Consider the following 21,939-nt stretch of genomic DNA (forward strand, 5'->3'; position numbering starts at 1 on the left):
GTATTCTGGGTAATATTCCATGTGCAGATAAGAATGTGAGCCTGGGCAACATAGTGGGACCCTGTCTCTACAAAAAGTGAAAAAAATTAGCTAGGTACGATGATGTGCACTTGTAGTCCCAGCTACTTGGGACTACAGGAGGTTGAGGCTGCAGTGAGCTATGATTGTGCCACTGCACTCCAGCCTGGGCAACCCTGTCACAAAAAAAAAGAAAAGAAAAGAGAGAAAAGAAAGAATATGTATTCAGCAACAGTGGATGAAATGTTCTGTAAATGTCAGTTACAAAATGCCTCTTTGGCCTAGTTTGTAGTTGAACTCTGATGTTTCTTTGTTGATTTTTTCAATCTGGACAATCTGTCCATTACTGAGAGTGGGGTATTGAAGTCCCTGTCTATTGTTTTATTGCAACCACCTATTTGTCCCTTTAGATCTATTAATGTTTGCTTTATATACTCGGGAGCTTTATATGCCTGGGTGCATAGATATTTATATTTATTTATTTTATTTATTTTTTTGAGATGGAGTCTCGCTGTGTGGCCCAGGCTGGAGTGCAGTGGCCCGATCTCGGCGCCCGGCCGATATTTATAATTTTTATATCCTCTTGCTAACGTGACACATTTATTATTTTATACTGGCCTTGTCTCTTTTTACTGTCTTTGATCTGTGGTCTGTTTTGTCTAAGTATAGCTATTTCTGCTCTTTTTTGATTTCCATTTAAATGGAATATCTTTTTACATTCTTTTACTTTCAGTCTATGTGTGTCTTATGAATTTCTTTTAGGAAGCATATAGTTGGATTTCTTTTTTAATCCGTTCACCCACTCTATGTGTTTTAAATGGAAATTTAGTCCAGTTGCATTCAATGTTATTATTGATAGGTAAGGATCTGTGCCTTTCTGTTACTTGTTTTTTAGTTGTTTTGCAACTCCTCCCTTTCTTTCCCATTTACTGTCTTTCATTGTGGTTAAATGATTTTTTTCTGGTAGTATGATTAATTGGTTGCTGTTTATTTTTAGTGTATCTCTCACAGGTTTTTGCTTTGTGGTGAGACTTATATAAAACATCCTATTGTTATAACAAGTTATCAAAAACTGGTATCAACTTAACTGTGATAGTAGCAAAAACAACAAAAAAATTAAAAACCTGTGTAATTTAATCTCCTTCTCCTTCACATTTTGAATTTTGGGTGTTCCAATTAAATTTTTATATTGTCTATCTCTGAATAAATTGTTGTAATTATTTTTAATAATTTTGCCTTTTAGTCTTCTTACTAAAGATATAAGTGGTTTACACACCATGATTTCAGTGTTGGTATAACAGTCACATTAGTGGCTGTTTTTCTTAAGTTTGAAGTATTCCCTTTAGCATTTCTTGTAGGACAGGTCTAGTAGTGATAAATTTCCTCAGCTTTTGTTTAGGAAAGTGTCTCTTCTTCATTTCTGAAGGATAACTCTGCTTGGCACAGTATTCATGATTGGCAGGGTTTTTTTTGTTCAACACTGAGTATGTCATCTTACTCCCTCCTGGTCTGTAAGATTTCTGCCGAGGAGTCTGCTACCAGGCATATTGGATCTTCCTTATATATTATTTGCTTCTTTTCTCTCACTGCTTTCAGGATCCTGTCTTTGTCTTTGATCTTTGAGAGTTTCATTATAATATGTCTTAGGGTGTTATTATTTGGGTTGAATCTGATTAGCGATCTTTGACCTCTTTATACCTGCATATTTATACCTTTCCTCAGGTTTGGAAATTTTTCTGTTGTTTCCTTATAAAAACTTTCTACCCCTTTGTCTTTCTCAGTTCCCTCTTTAACTCCAATAATTCAAATATTTGCTTTTTTGATGTTGTCCCAAAGATCCCATAAGCTTTGTTTATTCCTTTTTATTCCATTTTTCCTCCTCTCACTGTCTAGTCTGTCTGTCTATCTATCTATCTATCTTTATCTATCTGTCTAATTAACTAACATGGGGTCTCTGTTACCCAGAGGTGGAGTGCAGTGGCACAATCATAGCTCAGTGTCGCATTTACCACCTGGGCTCAAAGAATCCTCCCACTTCCTCCTTGTGAGTAGCTAAGATTACAGGTGCATGCAACCACACCTGGCTAATTAAAAAAAATATTTTTTGGGGGGATGGAGTTTCACTATGTGACTCAGTCTGGTCTCAAACTCCTGGGCTCAAGTGATCCTCTCAGCCTACTGAGTACCTGGGATTACAGGTGTGAGCCACCATCCTCAGCTCGGATTATATACTTTTTTTTTTTTTAATTATACTTTAAGTTCTAGGGTACATGTGCATAACGTGCAGGTTTGTTACATATGTATACTTGTGCCATGTTGGTGTGCTGCACCCATCAACTTGTCAGCACCCATCAACTCATCATTTACATCAGGTATAACTCCCAATGCAATCCCTCTCCCCTCCCCCCTCCCCATAATAGGCCCTAGTATGTGATGTTCCCCTTCCCAAGTCCAAGTGATCTCATTGTTCAGTTCCCACCTATGAGTGAGAACATGCGGTGTTTGGTTTTCTGTTCTTGCAATAGCTTGCTGAGAATGATGGTTTCCAGCTGCATCCATGTCCCTACAAAGGACACAAACTCATCCTTTTTTATGGCTGCATAGTATTCCATGGTGTATATGTGCCACATTTTCTTTTTCTTTTTTTTTTTTTTTTTAAATTTATTTATTATTATTATACTTTAAGTTGTAGGGTACATGTGCATAACGTGCAGGTTTGTTACATATGTATACTTGTGCCATGTTGGTGTGCTGCACCCATCAACTCATCATTTACATCAGGTATAACTCCCAATGCAATCCCTCCCCCCCCCCCCATGATAGGCCCCTGTGTGTGATGTTCCCCTTCCTGAGTCCAAGTGATCTTATTGTTCAGTTCCCACCTATGAGTGAGAACATGCGGTGTTTGGTTTTCTGTTCTTGTGATAGTTTGCTAAGAATGATGGTTTCCAGCTGCATCCATGTCCCTACAAAGGACGCAAACTCATCCTTTTTGATGGCTGCATAGTATTCCATGGTGTATATGTGCCACATTTTCTTAATCCAATCTGTCACTGATGGACATTTGGGTTGATTCCAAGTCTTTGCTATTGTGAATAGTGCTGCAATAAACATATGTGTGCATGTGTCTTTATAGAAGCATAATTTATAATCCTTTGGGTATATACCCAGTAATGGGATGGCTGGGTCATATGGTACATCTAGTTCTAGATCCTTGAGGAATCGCCATACTGTTTTCCATAATGGTTGAACTAGTTTACAATCCCACCAACAGTGTAAAAGTGTTCCTATTTCTCCACATCCTCTCCAGCACCTGTTGTTTCCTGACTTTTTAATGATCGCCATTCTAACTGGTGTGAGATGGTATCTCATTGTGGTTTTGATTTGCATTTCTCTGATGGCCAGTGATGATGAGCATTTTTTCATGTGTCTGTTGGCTGTATGAATGTCTTCTTTTGAGAAATGTCTGTTCATATCCTTTGCCCACTTTTTGATGGGGTTGTTTTTTTCTTGTAAATTTGTTTGAGTTCTTTGTAGGTTCTGGATATTAGCCCTTTGTCAGATGAGTAGATTGCAAAAATTTTCTCCCATTCTGTAGGTTGCCTGTTCACTCTGATGGTAGTTTCTTTTGCTGTGCAGAAGCTCTTTAATTTAATGAGATCCCATTTCTCAATTTTGGCTTTTGCTGCCGTTGCTTTTGGTGTTTTAGACATGAAGTCTTTGCCCATGCCTATGTCCTGAATGGTACTACCTAGGTTTTCCTCTAGGATTTTTATGGTATTAGGTCTAACATTTAAGTCTCTAATCCATCTTGAATTAATTTTCGTATAAGGAGTAAGGAAAGGATCCAATTTCAGCTTTCTACTTATGGCTAGCCAATTTTCCCAGCACCATTTATTAAATAGGGAATCCTTTCCCCATTTCTTGTTTCTCTCAGGTTTGTCAAAGATCAGATGGCTGTAGATGTGTGGTATTATTTCTGAGGACTCTGTTTTGTTCCATTGGTCTATATCTCTGTTTTGGTACCAGTACCATGCTGTTTTGGTTACTGTAGCCTTGTAGTATAGTTTGAAGTCAGGTAGCGTGATGCCTCCAGCTTTGTTCTTTTGACTTAGGATTGTCTTGGAGATGCGGGCTCTTTTTTGGTTCCATATGAACTTTAAAGCAGTTTTTTCCAATTCTGTGAAGAAACTCGTTGGTAGCTTGATGGGGATGGCATTGAATCTATAAATTACCTTGGGCAGTATGGCCATTTTCACGATATTGATTCTTCCTATCCATGAGCATGGTATGTTCTTCCATTTGTTTGTGTCCTCTTTTATTTCACTGAGCAGTGGTTTGTAGTTCTCCTTGAAGAGGTCCTTTACATCCCTTGTAAGTTGGATTCCTAGGTATTTTATTGTCTTTGAAGCAATTGTGAATGGAAGTTCATTCCTGATTTGGCTCTCTGTTTGTCTGTTACTGGTGTATAAGAATGCTTGTGATTTTTGCACATTAATTTTGTATCCTGAGACTTTGCTGAAGTTGCTTATCAGCTTAAGGAGATTTTGGGCTGAGATGATGGGGTTTTCTAAATATACAATCATGTCATCTGCAAACAGGGACAATTTGACTTCTTCTTTTCCTAACTGAATACACTTGATTTCTTTCTCTTGCCTAATTGCCCTAGCCAGAACTTCCAACACTATGTTGAATAGGAGTGGTGAGAGAGGGCATCCCTGTCTTGTGCCAGTTTTCAAAGGGAATTTTCCAGTTTTTGCCCATTCAGTATGATATTGGCTGCGGGTTTGTCATAAATAGCTGTTATTATTTTGAGGTACGTTCCATCAATACCGAATTTATTGAGCGTTTTTAGCATGAAGGGCTGTTGAATTTTGTCAAAAGCCTTTTCTGCATCTATTGAGATAATCCTGTGATTCTTGTCTTTGGTTCTGTTTATATGCTGGATTATGTTTATTGATTTGCGAATGTTGAACCAGCCTTGCATCCCAGGGATGAAGCCCACTTGATCATGGTGGATAAGCTTTTTGATGTGTTGCTGAATCCGGTTTGCCAGTATTTTATTGAGGATTTTTGCATCAATGTTCATCAGGGATATTGGTCTAAAATTCTCTTTTTTTGTTGTGTCTCTGCCAGGCTTTGGTATCAGGATGATGTTGGCCTCATAAAATGAGTTAGGGAGGATTCCCTCTTTTTCTATTGATTGGAATAGTTTCAGAAGGAATGGTACCAACTCCTCCTTGTACCTCTGGTAGAATTCAGCTGTGAATCCATCTGGTCCTGGACTTTTTTTGGTTGGTAGGCTATTAATTATTGCCTCAATTTCAGAGCCTGCTATTGGTCTATTCAGGGATTCAACTTCTTCCTGGTTTAGTCTTGGAAGAGTGTAAGTGTCCAGGAAATTATCCATTTCTTCTAGATTTTCCAGTTTATTTGCGTAGAGGTGTTTATAGTATTCTCTGATGGTAGTTTGTATTTCTGTGGGGTCGGTGGTGATATCCCCTTTATCATTTTTAATTGCGTCGATTTGATTCTTCTCTCTTTTCTTCTTTATTAGTCTTGCTAGTGGTCTGTCAATTTTGTTGATCTTTTCAAAAAACCAACTCCTGGTTTCATTGATTTTTTGGAGAGTTTTTTTGTGTCTCTATCTCCTTCAGTTCTGCTCTGATCTTAGTTATTTCTAGCCTTCTGCTAGCTTTCGAATGTGTTTGCTCTTGCTTCTCTAGTTCTTTTAATTGTGATGTTAGAGTGTCAATTTTAGATCTTTCCTGCTTTCTCTTGTGGGCATTTAGTGCTATAAATTTCCCTCTACACACTGCTTTAAATGTGTCCCAGAGATTCTGGTATGTTGTATCTTTGTTCTCATTGGTTTCAAAGAACATCTTTATTTCTGCCTTCATTTCGTTATGTACCCAGTAGTCATTCAGGAGCAGGTTGTTCAGTTTCCATGTAGTTGAGCGGTTTTGATTGAGTTTCTTAGTCCTGAGTTCTAGTTTGATTGCACTGTTGTCTGAGAGACAGTTTGTTATAATTTCTGTTCTTGTACATTTGCTGAGGAGTGCTTTACTTCCAATTACGTGGTCGATTTTGGAGTAAGTACGATGTGGTGCTGAGAAGAATGTATATTCTGTTGATTTGGGGTGGAGAGTTCTGTAGATGTCTATTAGGTCTGCTTGCTGCAGAGATGAGTTCAATTCCTGGATATCCTTGTTAACTTTCTGTCTCGTTGATCTGTCTAATGTTGACAGTGGAGTGTTGAAGTCTCCCATTATTATTGTATGGGAGTCTAAGTCTCTTTGTAAGTCTCTAAGGACTTGCTTTATGAATCTGGGTGCTCCTGTATTGGGTGCATATATATTTAGGATAGTTAGCTCTTCCTGTTGAATTGATCCCTTTACCATTATATAATGGCCTTCTTTGTCTCTTTTGATCTTTGATGTGTTAAAGTCTGTTTTATCAGAGACTAGTATTGCAACCCCCGCTTTTTTTGGTTCTCCATTTGCTTGGTAAATCTTCCTCCATCCCTTATTTTGAGCCTATGTATGTCTCTGCGTGTGAGATGGGTCTCCTGAATACAGCAGACTGATGGGTCTTGACTCTTTATCCAGTTTGCCAGTCTGTGTCTTTTAATTGGAGCATTTAGTCTATTTACATTTACGGTTAAGATTGTTATGTGTGAACTTGATCCTGCCATTATGATATTAACTGGTTATTTTGCTCATTAGTTGATGCAGTTTCTTCCTAGCCTCGATGGTCTTTACATTTTGGCATGTTTTTGCAATGGCTGGTACCGGTTGTTCCTTTCCATGTTTAGTGCTTCCTTCAGGGTCTCTTGTAAGGCAGGCCTGGTGGTGACAAAATCTCTAAGCATTTGCTTATCTGTAAAGGATTTTATTTCTCCTTCACTTATGAAACTTAGTTTGGCTGGATATGAAATTCTGGGTTGAAAATTCTTTTATTTAAGAATGTTGAATATTGGCCCCCACTCTCTTCTGGCTTGGAGAGTTTCTGCCGAGAGATCTGCTGTTAGTCTGATGGGCTTCCCTTTGTGGGTAACCCGACCTTTGTCTCTGGCTGCCCTTAAGATTTTTTCCTTCATTTCAACTTTGGTGAATCTGGCAATTATGTGTCTTGGAGTTGCTCTTCTCGAGGAGTATCTTTGTGGCGTTCTCTGTATTTCCTGGATTTGAATGTTGGCCTGTCCTACTAGGTTGGGGAAGTTCTCCTGGATGATATCCTGAAGAGTGTTTTCCAACTTGGTTCCATTTTCCCCCTCACTTTCAGGCACCCCAATCAGACGTAGATTTGGTCTTTTTACATAATCCCATACTTCTTGCAGGCTTTGTTCATTTCTTTTTCTTCTTTTTTCTTTTGGTTTCTCTTCTCGCTTCATTTCATTCATTTGATCCTCAATCGCAGATACTCTTTCTTCCAGTTGATCGAGTCGGTTACTGAAGCTTGTGCATTTGTCACGTATTTTTCGTGTCATGGTTTTCATCTCTTTCATTTCGTTTATGACCTTCTCTACATTAATTACTCTAGCCATCAATTCTTCCACTCTTTTTTCAAGATTTTTAGTTTCTTTGCGCTGGGTACGTAATTCCTCCTTTAGCTCTGAGAAATTTGATGGACTGAAGCCTTCTTCTCTCATCTCGTCAAAGTCATTCTCCGTCCAGCTTTGATCCGTTGCTGGCGATGAGCTGCGCTCCTTTGCCGGGGGAGATGCGCTCTTATATTTTGAATTTCCAGCTTTTCTGCCCTGCTTTTTCCCCATCTTTGTGGTTTTATCTGCCTCTGGTCTTTGATGATGGTGATGTACTGATGGGGTTTTGGTGTAGGTGTCCTTCCTGTTTGATAGTTTTCCTTCTAACAGTCAGGACCCTCAGCTGTAGGTCTGTTGGAGATTGCTTGAGGTCCACTCCAGACCCTGTTTGCCTGGGTATCAGCAGCAGAGGCTGCAGAAGATAGAATATTTCTGAACAGCGAGTGTACCTGTCTGATTCTTGCTTTGGAAGCTTCCTCTCAGGGGTGTACTCCACCGTGTGAGGTGTGGGGTGTCAGACTGCCCCTAGTGGGGGATGTCTCCCAGTTAGGCTACTCAGGGGTCAGGGACCCACTTGAGCAGGGAGTCTGTCCCTTCTCAGATCTCAACCTCCGTGTTTGGAGATCCACTGCTCTCTTCAAAGCTGTCAGACAGAGTCGTTTGCGTCTGCAGAGGTTTCGACTGTGTTTGTTATTGCCCTGTCCCCAGAGGTGGAGTCTACAGAGACAGGCAGGTTTCCTTGAGCTGCTGTGAGCTCCACCCAGTTCGAGCTTCCCAGCAGCTTTGTTTACCTACTTAAGCCTCAGCAATGTCGGGCGCCCCTCCCCCAGCCTCGCTGCTGCCTTGCCGGTAGATCACAGACTGCTGTGCTAGCAATGAGGGAGGCTCCGTGGGTGTGGGACCCTCCCGGCCAGGTGTGGGATATGATCTCCTGGTGTGCCTGTTTGCTTAAAGCATAGTATTGGGGTGGGAGTTACCCGATTTTCCAGGTGTTGTGTGTCTCAGTTCCCCTGGCTAGGAAAAGGGATTCCCTTCCCCCTTGTGCTTCCCAGGTGAGGCAATGCCTCGCCCTGCTTCAGCTCTCGCTGGTCAGGCTGCAGCAGCTGACTAGCACCGATCGTCCGGCACTCCCCAGTGAGATGAACCCAGTACCTCAGTTGAAAATGCAGAAATCACCGGTCTTCTGTGTCACTCGCGCTGGGAGTTGGAGACTGGAGCTGTTCCTATTTGGCCATCTTGCTCCGCCCCCCACATTTTCTTAATCCAGTCTGTCACCGATGGACATTTGGGTTGATTCCAAGTCTTTGCTATTGTGAATAGTGCCGCAGTGAACATACGTGTGCATGTGTCTTTATAGCAGCATGATTTATAATCCTTTGGGTATATACCCAGTAATGGGATGGCTGGGTCATATGGTACTTCTAGTTCTAGATCCTTGAGGAATCGCCATACTGTTTTCCATAATGGTTGAACTAGTTTACAATCCCACCAACAGTGTAAAAGTGTTCCTATTTCTCCACATCCTCTCCAGCACCTGTTATTTCCTGACTTTTTAATGATTGCCATTCTAACTGGTGTGAGATGGTATCTCATTGTGGTTTTGATTTGCATTTCTCTGATGGCCAGTGATGAGCATTTTTTCATGTGTCTGTTGGCTGTATGCATGTCTTTTTTTGAGAAATGTCTGTTCATATCCCTTGCCAACTTTTTGATGGGGTTGTTTTTTTCTTGTAAATTTGTTTGAGTTCTTTGTAGGTTCTGGATATTAGCCCTTTGTCAGATGGGTAGATTGCAAACATTTTCTCCTATTCTGTCGGTTGCCTGTTCACTCTGATGGTAGTTTCTTTTGCTGTGCAGAAGCTCTTTAGTTTAATTAGATCCCATTTCTCAATTTTGGCTTTTGTTGCAGTTGCTTTTGGTGTTTTAGACATGAAGGCCTTGCCCATGCCTATGTCCTGAATAGTATTACCTAGGTTTTCTTCTAGGGTTTTTATGGTATTAGGTCTAACATTTAAGTCTCTAATCCATCTTGAATTAATTTTCGTATAAGGAGTAAGGAAAGGAACCAGTTTCAGCTTTCTACTTATGGCTAGCCAATTTTCCCAGCACCATATAATAAATAGGGAATCCTTTCCCCATTTCTTGTTTTTTTCAGGTTTGTCAAAGATCAGATGGCTGTAGATGTGTGGTATTATTTCTGAGGACTCTGTTCTGTTCCATTGGTTTATATGTCTGTTTTGGTACCAGTACCATGCTGTTTTGGTTACTGTAGCCTTGTAGTATAGTTTGAAGTCAGGTAGCGTGATGCCTCCAGCTTTGTTCTTTTGACTTAGGATTGTCTTGGCAATGCGGGCTCTTTTTTGGTTCCATATGAACTTTAAAGCAGTTTTTTCCAATTCTGTGAAGAAAGTCACTGGTAGCTTGATGGGGATGGCATTGAATCTATAAATTACCTTGGGCAGTATGGCCATTTTCATGATATTGATTCTTCCTATCCATGAGCGTGGTATGTTCTTCCATTTGTTTGTGTCCTCTTTTATTTCACTGAGCAGTGGTTTGTAGTTCTCCTTGAAGAGGTCCTTTACATCCCTTGTAAGTTGATTGAAGCAATTGTGAATGGAAGTTCATTCCTGATTTGGCTCTCTGTTTGTCTGTTACTGGTGTATAAGAATGCTTGTGATTTTTGCACATTGATTTTGTATCCTGAGACTTTGCTGAAGTTGCTTATCAGCTTAAGGAGATTTTGGGCTGAGACCATGGGGTTTTCTAAATATACAATCATGTCATCTGCAAACAGGGACAATTTGACTTCTTCTTTTCCTAACTGAATACCCTTGATTTCTTTCTCTTGCCTGATTGCCCTAGCCAGAACTTCCAACACTATGTTGAATAGGAGTGGTGAGAGAGAGCATCCCTCTCTTGTGCTAGTTTTCAAAGGGAATGCTTTCAGTTTTTGCCCATTCAGTATGATATTGGCTGTAGGCTTGTCATAAATAGCTTTTATTATTTTGAGATACATTTCATTGGTACCTAGTTTGACAGTTTTTAGCATGAAGGGCTGTTGAATTTTGTTGAAGGCCTTTTCTGCATCTATTGAGATAATCATGTGGTTTTTGTCTTTGGTTCCGTTTATGTGATGGATTACGTTTATCAATTTGTGTATGTTGAACCAGCCTTGCATCCCAGGGATAAAGCTAACTTGATTGTGGTGGATAAGCTTTTTGATGTGCTGCTGGATTCAGTTTGCCAGTATTTTATTGAGGATTTTTGCATCGATGTTCATCAGGGATATTGGTGTAAAATTCTCTTTTTTTGTTGTGTCTCTGCCAGGCTTTGGTATCAGGATGATGCTGGCCTTATAAAATGAGTTAGGGAGGATTCCCTCTTTTTCTATTGATTGGAATAGTTTCAGAAGGAATGGTACCATCTCCTCCTTATACCTCTGGTAGAATTCAGCTGTGTATCCATCTGGTCCTGGATTTTTTTTGGTTGGTAGGCTATTAATTATTGCCTCAATTTCAGAGCCTGCTTTTGGTCTATTCATGGATTCAACTTCTTCCTGGTTTAGTCTAGGGAGAGTGTAAGTTTCCAGGAAATTATCCATTTCTTCTAGATTTTCTAGTATGTTTGCGTAGAGGGGTTTATAGTATTCTCTGATGGTAGTTTGTATTTCTGTGGGGTCAGTGGTGATATCCCCTTTATCTTTTTTTATTGCATCTGTTTGATTCTTCTCTCTTTTCTTCTGTATTAGTCTTGCTAGCGGTCTATCAATTTTGTTGATCTTTTCAAAAAACCAACTCCTGGATTCATTGTTTTTTTGGAGGGTTTTTTGTGTCTCTATCTCCTTCAGTTCTGCTCTGATCTTAGTTATTTCTTGCCTTCTGCTAGCTTTCGAATGTGTTTGCTCTTGCTTCTCTAGTTCTTTTAATTGTGATGTTAGAGTGTCAATTTTAGATCTTTCCAGCTTTTCTTGTGGGCATTTAGTGCCATAAATTTCCCTCTACACACTGCTTTAAATGTTTCCCAGAGATTCTGGTATGTTGTATGTTTCTTCTCATTGGTTTCAAAGAACATCTTTATTTCTGCCTTCATTTTGTTATGTACCCAGTAGTCATTCAGGAGCAGGTTGTTCAGTTTCCATGTAATTGAGCAGTTTTGGTTGAGTTTCTTAGTCCTGAGTTCTAGTTTGATTGCACTGTGGTCTGAGAGACAGTTTGTTATAATTTCTGTTCTTGTACATTTGCTGAGGAGTGCTTTACTTCCAGTTATGTGGTCAATTTTGGAATAAGTGTGATGTGGTGCTGAGAAGAATGTATATTCTGTTCATTTGGGGTGGAGAGTTCTGTAGATGTCTATTAGGTCTGCTTGGTGCAGAGATGAGTTCAATTCCTGGATATCCTTGTTAACTTTCTGTCCGTTGATCTGTCTAATGTTGACAGTGGGGTGTTGAAGTCTCCCATTATTATTGTATGGGAGTCTAAGTCTCTTTGTAAGTCTCTAAGGACTTGCTTTATGAATCTGGGTGCTCCTGTATTGGGTGCATATATATTTAGGATAGTTAGCTCTTCCTGTTGAATTGATCCCTTTACCATTATGTAATGGCCTTCTTTGTCTCTTTTGATCTTTGATGTGTTAAAGTCTGTTTTATTAGAGACTACGATTGCAACCCCTGCTTTTTTTTGTTCTCTGTTTGCTTGGTAGATCTTCCTCCATCCCTTTATTTTGAGCCTATGTGTGTCTCTGCATGTGAGATGGGTCTCCTGAATACAGCAAACTGATGGGTCTTGACTCTTTATCCAGTTTGCCAGTCTGTGTCTTTTAATTGGACCATTTAGTCCATTTACATTTAAGGTTAATATTGTTATGTGTGAACTTGATCCTGTCATTATGATATTAGCTGGTTATTTTGCTCGTTAGTTGATGCAGCTTCTTCCTAGCATCAATGTTCTTTACATTTTGGCATGTTTTTGCAATGACTGATACCGGTTGTTCCTTTCCATGTTTAGTGCTTCCTTCAGGGTCTCTTGTAAGGCAGGCCTGGTGGTGAAAAATCTCTAAGCATTTGCTTGTCTGTAAAGGATTTTATTTCTCCTTCACTTATGAAACTTAGTTTGGCTGGATATTAAATTCTGGGTTGAAAATTCTTTTATTTAAGAATGTTGAATATGGTCCCCTACTCTCTTCTGGCTTGTAGAGTTTCTGCCAAGAGATCTGCTGTTAATCTGATGGGCTTCCCTTTGTGGGTAACCCGACCTTTCTCTCTAGCTGCCCTTAACAGTTTTCCCTTCATTTCAACTTTGGTGAATATGACAATTATGTGTCTTTGGGTTGCTCTTCTCGAGGAGTATCTTTGTGGCGTTGTTTGTATTTCTTGAATTTGAATGTTGGCCTCCCTTACTAGGTTGGGGAAGTTCTCCTGGATGATATCCTGAAGAGTGTTTTCCAGCTTGGTTCCATTTACCCCCTCACTTTCAGGCACCCCAATCAGACGTAGATTTGGTCTTTTCACATAATCCCATACTTCTTGAAAGCTTTGTTCATTTCTTTTTCCTCTTTTTTCTTTAGACTTCTCTTCTCGCTTCTTCACTCATTTGATCCTCAATCGCAGATACTCTTTCTTCCAGTTGATCGAGTCAGTTACTGAAGCTTGTGCATTTGTCACGTATTTTTCGTGTCATGGTTTTTATCTCTGTCAGTTCGTTTATGGCCTTCTCTGCATTGATTATTCTAGTTATCCATTCTTCCATTCTTTTTTGAAGATTTTTAGTTCCTTTGCACTAGGTACGTAATTCCTCCTTTAGCTCTGAGAAGTTTGATGGACTGAAGCCTTCTTCTCTCAACTCATCAAAGTCATTCTCCATGCAGCTTTGATCCATTGCTGGCGATGAGCTGCGTTCCTTTGGAGGGGGAGATGCGCTCTTATTTTTTGAATTTGCAGCTTTTCTGCCCTGCTTTTTCCCCATCTTTATGGTTTAATCTGCCTTTGGTGTTTGATAATGGTGACATACTGATGGGCTTTTGGTGTGGGTGTCCTTCCTGTTTGTTAGTTTTCCTTCTAACAGTCAGGACCCTCAGCTGTAGGTCTGTTGGAGATTGCTTGAGGTCCACTCCAGACCCTGTTTGCCTGGGTATCAGCAGCAGAGGCTGCAGAAGATAGAATATTGCTGAACAGTGAGTGTACCTGTCTGATTCTTGCTTTGGAAGCTTTGTCTCAGGGGTTTACCCCACCGTGTGAGGTGTGGGGTGTCGGTCTGCCCCTAGTCGGGGATGTCTCCCAGTTAGGCTACTCAGGGTTCAGGACCCACTTGAGCAGGCAGTCTGTCCATTCTCAGATCTCAACCTCCGTGTTTGGAGATCCACTGCTCTCTTCAAAGCTGTCAGACAGGGTTGTTTACGTCTGCAGAGGTTTTTGCTGCTTTTTTGTTTGTTTGTTTAGCTGTGCCCTGTCCCCAGAGGTGGAGTCCACAGAGACAGGCAAGCCTCCTTGAGCTGCTGTGGGCTCTACCCAGTTCGAGCTTCCCAGCAGCTTTGTTTACCTACTTAAATCTCAGCAATGGTGGGCGCCCCTCCCCCAGCCTCGCTGCTGCCTTTGCCATTAGATCACAGACTGCTGTGCTAGCAATGAGGGAGGCTCCACGGGCGTGGGACCCTCCCGGCCAGGTGTGGGATATAATCTCCTGGTGTGCCTTTTGCTAAGACCCTTGGTAAAGTGCAGTATTGGGGTGGGAGTTACCCGATTTTCCAGGTATTGTGTGTCTCAGTTCCCCTGGCTAGGAAACGGGATTTCCTTCCCCCTTGTGCTTCCCAGGTGAGGCAATGCCTCGCCCTGCTTCAGCTCTCGCTGGTCGGGCTGCAGCAGCTGACCAGCACCAATTGTCTAGCACTCCCTAGTGAGATGAACCTGGTACCTCAGTTGAAAAGCAGAAATCACCCATCTTCTGTGTCGCTGGCCCTGGGAGCTGGAGACTGGAGCTGTTCCTATTTGGCCATCTTGCTCTGCCCCTATATACTTTCAAATAGTCCATCTTGAAGCTCACTGATTCTGTTTGACCCATTCTGCTATTGATGCTCTTTATTTCGTTTTTCACTTCATTTATTGTATTTTTCAGCTCCAAAATTTGTTTGATATTTTAAAAATTATTTTATTCTGTTAAATTTTTCTGATAAATTTCTCAATTGATTCTCTGCATCTTCTTAGAGTTTGTTGAACTTCCTTAAAATAGCTATTTTCAGTTCTTTGAGAGATCACTGTCTGGTGCCTGATTTTGTTCATTTGGTAAGGTTGTAGTTCTTTGAATGTTCTTGATGCTTGTAGATATGCAATGACATCTGCATATTTAGGGACTAGGTATTTATTTTAGTTTTTGCAGTCTGGCTTAGTTTGTGCTTATCCTTTTTGGGAGGCCCTTCCAGGAATTTAAGCAAACTGGCTTTTGTGTTCCCTGAGGCTGTGATCACTGCAGCTGTTGAACACTGGAGAATGATCTACATCCAGGCTTGCTGCAGGTCTTATGAGGGCTCCAAGGTTGACGTGGCTTTCCAGCCCACATGGACCTGGGAAAGGTTCAAGTTGCATACTAAGGCTGTGGGAATGCTTGCCAGGGACCCAGGTCCAGAAGGCTGACCTGGTGGCCCAGAAGGGCATGTTTCCCAGCAAATCTTTTGACAGGTGGGATGAGTCTCTAGTTGCAATGAGAGGGGCTGGAGTGGAGACTGGCCCTCTTGGGATATGTTGTGGAATGGAGGCTGGAGAGCCCAGTCTCAGCTTAGAGGGGCACACGTAGCCCAGCAAGCTCCTTCAAAGGATATTTCCCCAATGACAGTGTGAGGAGCTGGAGTTGAGACTGGGCCCCCTCAGCATCTGCTGTGAGATGAAGGCTGGAGAACCTATATTGTTTGCCCAAACAGGGCCAGCAGGTCTCAGCTTAGATGGAATAGTTCCCTGTCTGCAGTAGGAGGTGCTGGAGCTGAAATTTAACCCCTTTAGCATCTGCTGTGGGACAGAGGCAGGAGAGCCTGTCTCATTATTTCAGAGGGGCAGGTGTCTCCCAGCAAGTACCTGCACAGATGGGATAGTTCCCTGATTGCAGCAGGAGAGTTAGAGCTGAGACTGGGTCCCCTTGGGATCTGCTGTGGGACAGAGGTTGGCAAGCCTTTCAAGGAGGCTTAGACTCCTAGGCTGCAGGATAAGGACAGGTCTCCCTTTGGGTCTGTGTGTGAGCAGCTCTGAGCTGGGACTGCAACTGAGGGGAGTTGGAGCAGAGTCACCAGGCAACTTTCTGGTTCACTGCTGAGACTGATGTCAGCAGGGAGAGAGCCTTTCCACTAAGGCACTAGTATGCATGATTCCTTATGGACCCCTTTGCAGATAGTTGTGCTTGTAGGCTCAAGGCCAAATGGAGCTGTAGCCAAGTCCCTTGGGGATGTGGGCTATTTCCAGGCTTGAACCCAGAAGCAAGCTTGACATAACAGCCAACTGGGTTTCTGTCTGTGCTCTCAAAATAACCCTCCCACGTCTTCGTCTCTACCAGGATTTCACAAACCCCTACCTGAATCCTGAGGCTCCTGCAAAGAGACTTGACTGTGGATAGGTGCAGGATACTTTTTGTGTTTTATTTTAAATTAACAGTGTTTATTTACCTCTAGATATTGTTGAGAGACTGGGGTGAAGACACAATTTTCATTTTGTAATTTACAGACTTCTATAAGCTAAAACAAAAACAAAAAAGTCTTCTCTAATATAATGGTAGAATACAACCTCTATTTATTTTTAGTTTTTAAAATTTCAATCACTTCTGGGGTACAAGTAGTTTTTGGTTACATAGATACATTTTATAGTGGTGAAGTCTGAGAGGGTGCAGGATTCCTGTTGTTGTAGGGGAATGTGAGTTACCCTTTATTCTGCCTTTCTGGTAATGTCCAAGAACAAGAATTCTTGTGCTTATTTCCAAGATATGATTGCCTTAAGAATACCTGTTTATATTTTGCTTTTAGATATAAGTGTTTAAAGCTTGACTTACTTGGAACACAGCATTGATTAAATTATATTTCATTAGTTTTATTGATATTGCTTATCTGTTTAAAATTCAGATAGAAAGTTTGAATGACAAGTTACAAAATGCTAAAGAACAGCTTCGAGAAAAAGAGTTTATAATGCTACAAAATGAACAGGAGATAAGTCAACTGAAAAAAGAAATCGAAAGAACACAACAAAGGATGAAAGAAATGGAGAGTGTAAGCAAATTATTTCCACCTAAGGAACAAGTGATAGTCTCTGTTGAGTGAAAAGAATCTTTATGTTTTAAACTGGTTGGTTTTAATATACAAAAACTGTGCCATAACTGTTTTTAGGCTAGTTATTTGTGCCAGAAACCTGTTAGTTTCTTTGACCTTTTAAAATATTTTTCTGATGGTCTAGGTATAGGCAAAGACAATGTCTCATTTATCTCTGTATACAGGCCTTTGCATGGTATCTTTCATATAGTAAATCTACAATATATGCTTATTTGCTTGACAAATATTTATTGAGAAACTGCTGTGTAACAGAATTGAGGAGTCAGCTTTTTTTTTTTGAGACGGAGTCTCTCTCTATCACCCAGGCTGGAGTGCAGTGGCACAATCTCGGCTCATTGCAACCTCCGCTTTCCGGGTTCAAGTGATTCTCCTGCCTCAGCTTCCCAAGTAGCTGGGATTACAGGTGCCTGCCACCACGCCTGGCTAATTTTTGTATTTTTAGTAGAGACAGGGTTTCACCATACTGGCCAGGCTGGTTTCAAACTCCTGACCTTGTGATCCGCCCACCTCGGCCTCCCAAAGTGCCGGGATTACAGGCGTGAGCCACTGTGCCCAGCCGAAGAGTCAGCTATTAATAAGATATGGTGTTTTGTGTATTGGGAACTCCATCGAAAGAATGGATAAATAAATAATTGCACATTATTAAGACCAAGTGTACTGACTTGCCAGATGAAGTCTGATGACTTCATATCATCACTATGCATGTGCGTTGACTGGTGAATTCATTCCTCCACTTGCCTTTTTAAAAAGTGAATTTAGGGTCAGGCACGGTGACTCACACCTGTAGTGCCAGCACTTTGGGAGGCCAAGTTGGCAGGATCATTTGAGCCCAGAAATTCAAGACCAGCCTGGGCATTGTAGCAGTGGGACCCCTGTCTCTACAAAAACCTTTAAAAACTAGCTAGGTGTGGTGATGCATGCCTGTGGTCCCAGCTGCTTGGGAGGCTGAGGTGGGAGGATTGCTTGAGCCTGGGAGGTCAAGGCTGCAGTGATTTGTGATCACACCGCTGCCCTCCATTCTGGGCAACGGAGCAGGAGCCTTTACCAAACAAAGAAGAAGAAAAGGAACAAGAGGAGGAAGAGGAAGAAGAGGAAGAAGAAGGAGGAGGTGGGGAGGGGGAGAAATACTTTATTTGAAATTTAATTGAGTAATATAAAACCATTTCAGTGGGAGTAGCAGCCCCAGTGACAAGTTTTACTTTCACAGAGAATAAGACCTTAACCCAGCTGTGTGGATTAAATGGTGGATTTTAATTATCTATACCAATATATTCTCTTTGACATAGATAATCAAATGTTAACTTCTCTTTTCTCTTTATGTTTTCTGTTATAAGTGTTACTTTCAAAATGATAAAAGATTATATGGCTGGTATATGTTACAGTCATGTAATATATATCAATAAGAGTCCCAATTATGGTATTTTTGTCATTTTCTTATAGATTTTTTTTTCTTGAATATCAGTTTCACAGTGGGTGATACTCATTGTATGTTACATTTTAACATACTCATTGTATGTTAAAGGATTTAGTTGGAAGGGGGAAATTTACTTATTAAGCAAAATCAGAATAAGAAATAGGTTATCTGTATATTTCATTCTGAAATCTACAAATACCTTATGTTTTTCAGGTTATGAAAGAGCAGGAACAGTACATTGCCACTCAGTACAAGGAGGCCATAGATTTGGGGCAAGAATTGAGGCTAACCCGGGAGCAGGTGCAGAACTCTCATACAGAATTGGCGGAGGCTCGTCGTCAACAAGTCCAAGCACAGAGAGAAACAGAAAGGCTCTCTAGCGAACTGGAGGATATAAAGCAACTCTCTAAAGAGAAAGTAATCCCTATTTTAAATAATCTTATGTTTCTGAAATCTTACCAATTTTAGCATTCACTTTTTTGAACTGTAGAATATAGTTCTTGCAAAAATGAACTGTATCACACAACAGTGTGAATGTACTTAATCCCACCGAATTATACACTTAAAAATGGCTAAAATGGTCAATTTTGTGTATATTTTACCACAATTTTAGAAAATGATGAACTGTGTTATATATAGATAACTTTGTAATATAACCGGGAAGTCCTTCAGAACTGCGTTTTGGCCAAACTAGTTCTCAATAAATTGAGTTATAAAGCACTTCTAGACTTTTAAGTGAGTTCAGGCTCTTACTTGAAGAAAAAATAAAACTAATCTTTTCTGAGTAAACATTTTTACATTTGTCGTGACTCTTAAAAATGAAAACTATTGTCTGGGCAAGATGGCTCAGGCCTGTAATCCCAGTACTTTGGGAGGCCGAGGCGGGCGGATCACAAGGTCAGAAGTTCAAGACCAGCCTGGGCAATATGGTGAAACACCGTCTCTACCAAAAATACAAAAAAAATTAGCCAGGCTTGGTGGTAGGCACCTATAGTCTCAGCTACTTGGGAGGCTGAGGCAGGGGGATCGCTTGAACCCAGGAGGCAGAAGTTGCAGTGAGCTGAGGTCGTGCCACTGCACCCCAGCCTGGGCAACAGAGAGAGACTCCATCTCAAAAAAAAAAAAAAAAAAAAAAAAAACTATCCAAATTTGTAACTATGTAAATTTGTAACTTTTAGGAAACCTGTATTTCAAAACCCTTGGTTGGTAAAGTAACTTGGAGGTAAAGTGCTTTTAAAAAGCAAGAGTACTAATATAAATTTTATTTTCCCAGTATTTGGTAGGAAGTTAACTACTTGGCTTAAAAATATTTAGATTGGTATACTTGGGTTAATTATTTAGACTTTAAGAAAAACGTGTTTATTGATGTTGCAAAAAAAATTTCTGCTTTCCATTGTGGTTACGAACATAGGAATTGAATTAAAATATTTTTACCTTTAATTTTGGTTAAACCTACCTATGTTGTCATTCACATTTCTGGATGGTTAGACCAGTAAAGCATACATAGAGAATGTTTATTAGAGAGATATTATACATTTGGGGTTCTTGGAAAGGAAAGCTATCTACTTTTATCTCATTTCTGCCTTTATCAATAGTGTCAAAGTATAGTACAATTGGTTTTTATTTGATAAGCTAAGCTCACTTTAAAAAGTGAATTAAAGTGAGGAATTTTTTAATTGACAGTGTTTTAAATATTATATTTTAACCCAAAACTAAATATATATTGATATGTTTCTCCTTTGATGTAGGGCCAAACCTTGGTTCTTTTTGTATGAGTTATTTGATTAGAATTCTACCTAGTCTTTCTCACATAACTAGAATCCTACCTGGTCTTTCATCGTACTATATTCCATCATCTATAGTTTCCAATGTTGCTTTCTTTGAAGTGGAGGAAGAATTAATTAAAAGACATTTGTAAATGAATCAGACTAAAACATGTTATATTTTTATGGGACCTCCTACGATATAACAATTTTGAGTGCTTCTAATTGGATAGCAAAATGTTCATGACTTACTCATTGAGCTGGTTCAAAACATATAACTTAGATTTTGAATAAAAACTTTGCTTATTTCATCATGTTCATAATCTATAATAATATTACAAAATTAAAATTACAAGCACAGTTAGCTAAATTAGCATAAATAAGTTTGGAAAAAAACACAACTGACTCTTGATAAACAGACAATATATATAGTGAGCAAAAATATACAAGCATACCTAGCAGTAGACTGTTATCTGCCAGAGTCCAGTGTCCAGTGGTTATTATTAATAGTTCATTTTATAGAAAGCATTGGTTAGTGAATATCTAATTTATGATGACAGCAAACAATTACATTAATACTCTCCCATTAATAGTCTCTGAAATGTCTAGATTTTAAAGCATACTATTTAGTAAGTTAACTTTGTGTCTGTGTTTATATAAAACATTACTTCCAATAATGCACTGGATTAGTTTAGCTATAATAACCAAATAAGTTTTATAGCTTTTACTCAATATGTCATTTTTAAGGATGCTCATGGAAACCATTTAGCTGAAGAATTGGGGGCTTCTAAAGTACGTGAAGCTCATTTAGAAGCAAGAATGCAAGCAGAAATCAAGAAATTGTCAGCAGAAGTAGAATCTCTCAAAGAAGCTTATCATATGGAGGTAAAGAAAAATTTAATTTGTTTTGGTAGTGCCCACTACAGTAGGTTGACCTATCTGGACAAAAGTATGAGTCCAGTTCTTAAGTGTTCATTATTGAATAATACATTGTGGTCTTCATTTCTGGTAGCCTACACATATAGCTTTCACTTTAATACACTGTGGGGTTAAGAGCTTGAATTCTTGAGCCAGGCAACCTGGTTCTAAACCCTGGCTCACCACGGAGCCACCTGTATGACCTTGGGTAAGTTACTTAACCTCTGTCTAAAATGGATATAATAACAGTATCTACCTCATAGAACTGTGGTGAATATTAAATAAATTAATATATAAATTATAAAATAGCATTTGTAAAAGATTAGCTGGAGATATTTAATAACTGATATAAAGAGTTTCATGTGATGTGAATCTATAATGCTTTGCAATTTTCAACATTTTTTCTTATAGTAACTTAGCTAGAGAGGTAATACTAGAGCCTTTTTATCTGTCAACATGTCTTGAGCCTTCATAGAAATGGGCAGTATTATTAACTAGTATAGCATTTTTCATCTTTTTAAAAACTACATTTGAAGATATTACCCAAAATCTTTGTATATGATTTAAATAAATTATGTTTAGTGCCAATAAAGCATTTTTCTAATATGGCAAGGGTTGCAAATACATTTATGTTAAACTCCAGGGGAGTTTGGTGACATTTTTGTGGGTGATTGGTAGGGCTTGTGGGGACCATGTCTTGCTTAAACACATTTGTAATTATATGTCTTTGAAAGCATTGTGCCTGCCAAACAAAACAAGCTGAATCTAATCCTAAGGCTAAGAATTTGCAACCTTTGATCTTTAGAGACAAATGTGAATGAATGCTGTTGGACTGAGCATAAGTATATAATTGTTATTAACAGCTCAACTTAGTAACCATCAGTAATAATTAGGCGCTCTCAAGTGTTTGCCCTTAACTACTCATTACACTTTCATTATATGGCCTCTGTTCTGTTTTTAAGTATAATTATCCAATTTTTTCTTTTAGT

At 39.7% G+C, this 21,939-nt stretch overlaps 1 protein-coding gene across 6 annotated transcripts in view; it reads left to right on the forward strand.

Moving 5' to 3' along the window:
- Positions 1-21,939, forward strand: part of CCDC18 (coiled-coil domain containing 18) — a 113,705-nt gene that overhangs the window by 69,232 nt on the left and 22,534 nt on the right. For 5 of the 6 annotated variants that reach the window (XM_050807014.1, XM_050806994.1, XM_050806984.1 and 2 more), the window contains 3 exons: positions 16,652-16,795; positions 18,483-18,686; positions 20,780-20,917. In XM_050807014.1, the coding sequence (XP_050662971.1) occupies positions 16,652-16,795; positions 18,483-18,686; positions 20,780-20,917 (486 nt within the window). The remainder of the gene's footprint in view (positions 1-16,651; positions 16,796-18,482; positions 18,687-20,779; positions 20,918-21,939) is intronic. The other variant, XM_050807024.1, reaches the window with a different exon arrangement.

Source organism: Macaca thibetana, chromosome 1 (genome assembly GCF_024542745.1).
Source record: "Macaca thibetana thibetana isolate TM-01 chromosome 1, ASM2454274v1, whole genome shotgun sequence".
NCBI lineage: Eukaryota > Metazoa > Chordata > Mammalia > Primates > Cercopithecidae > Macaca > Macaca thibetana.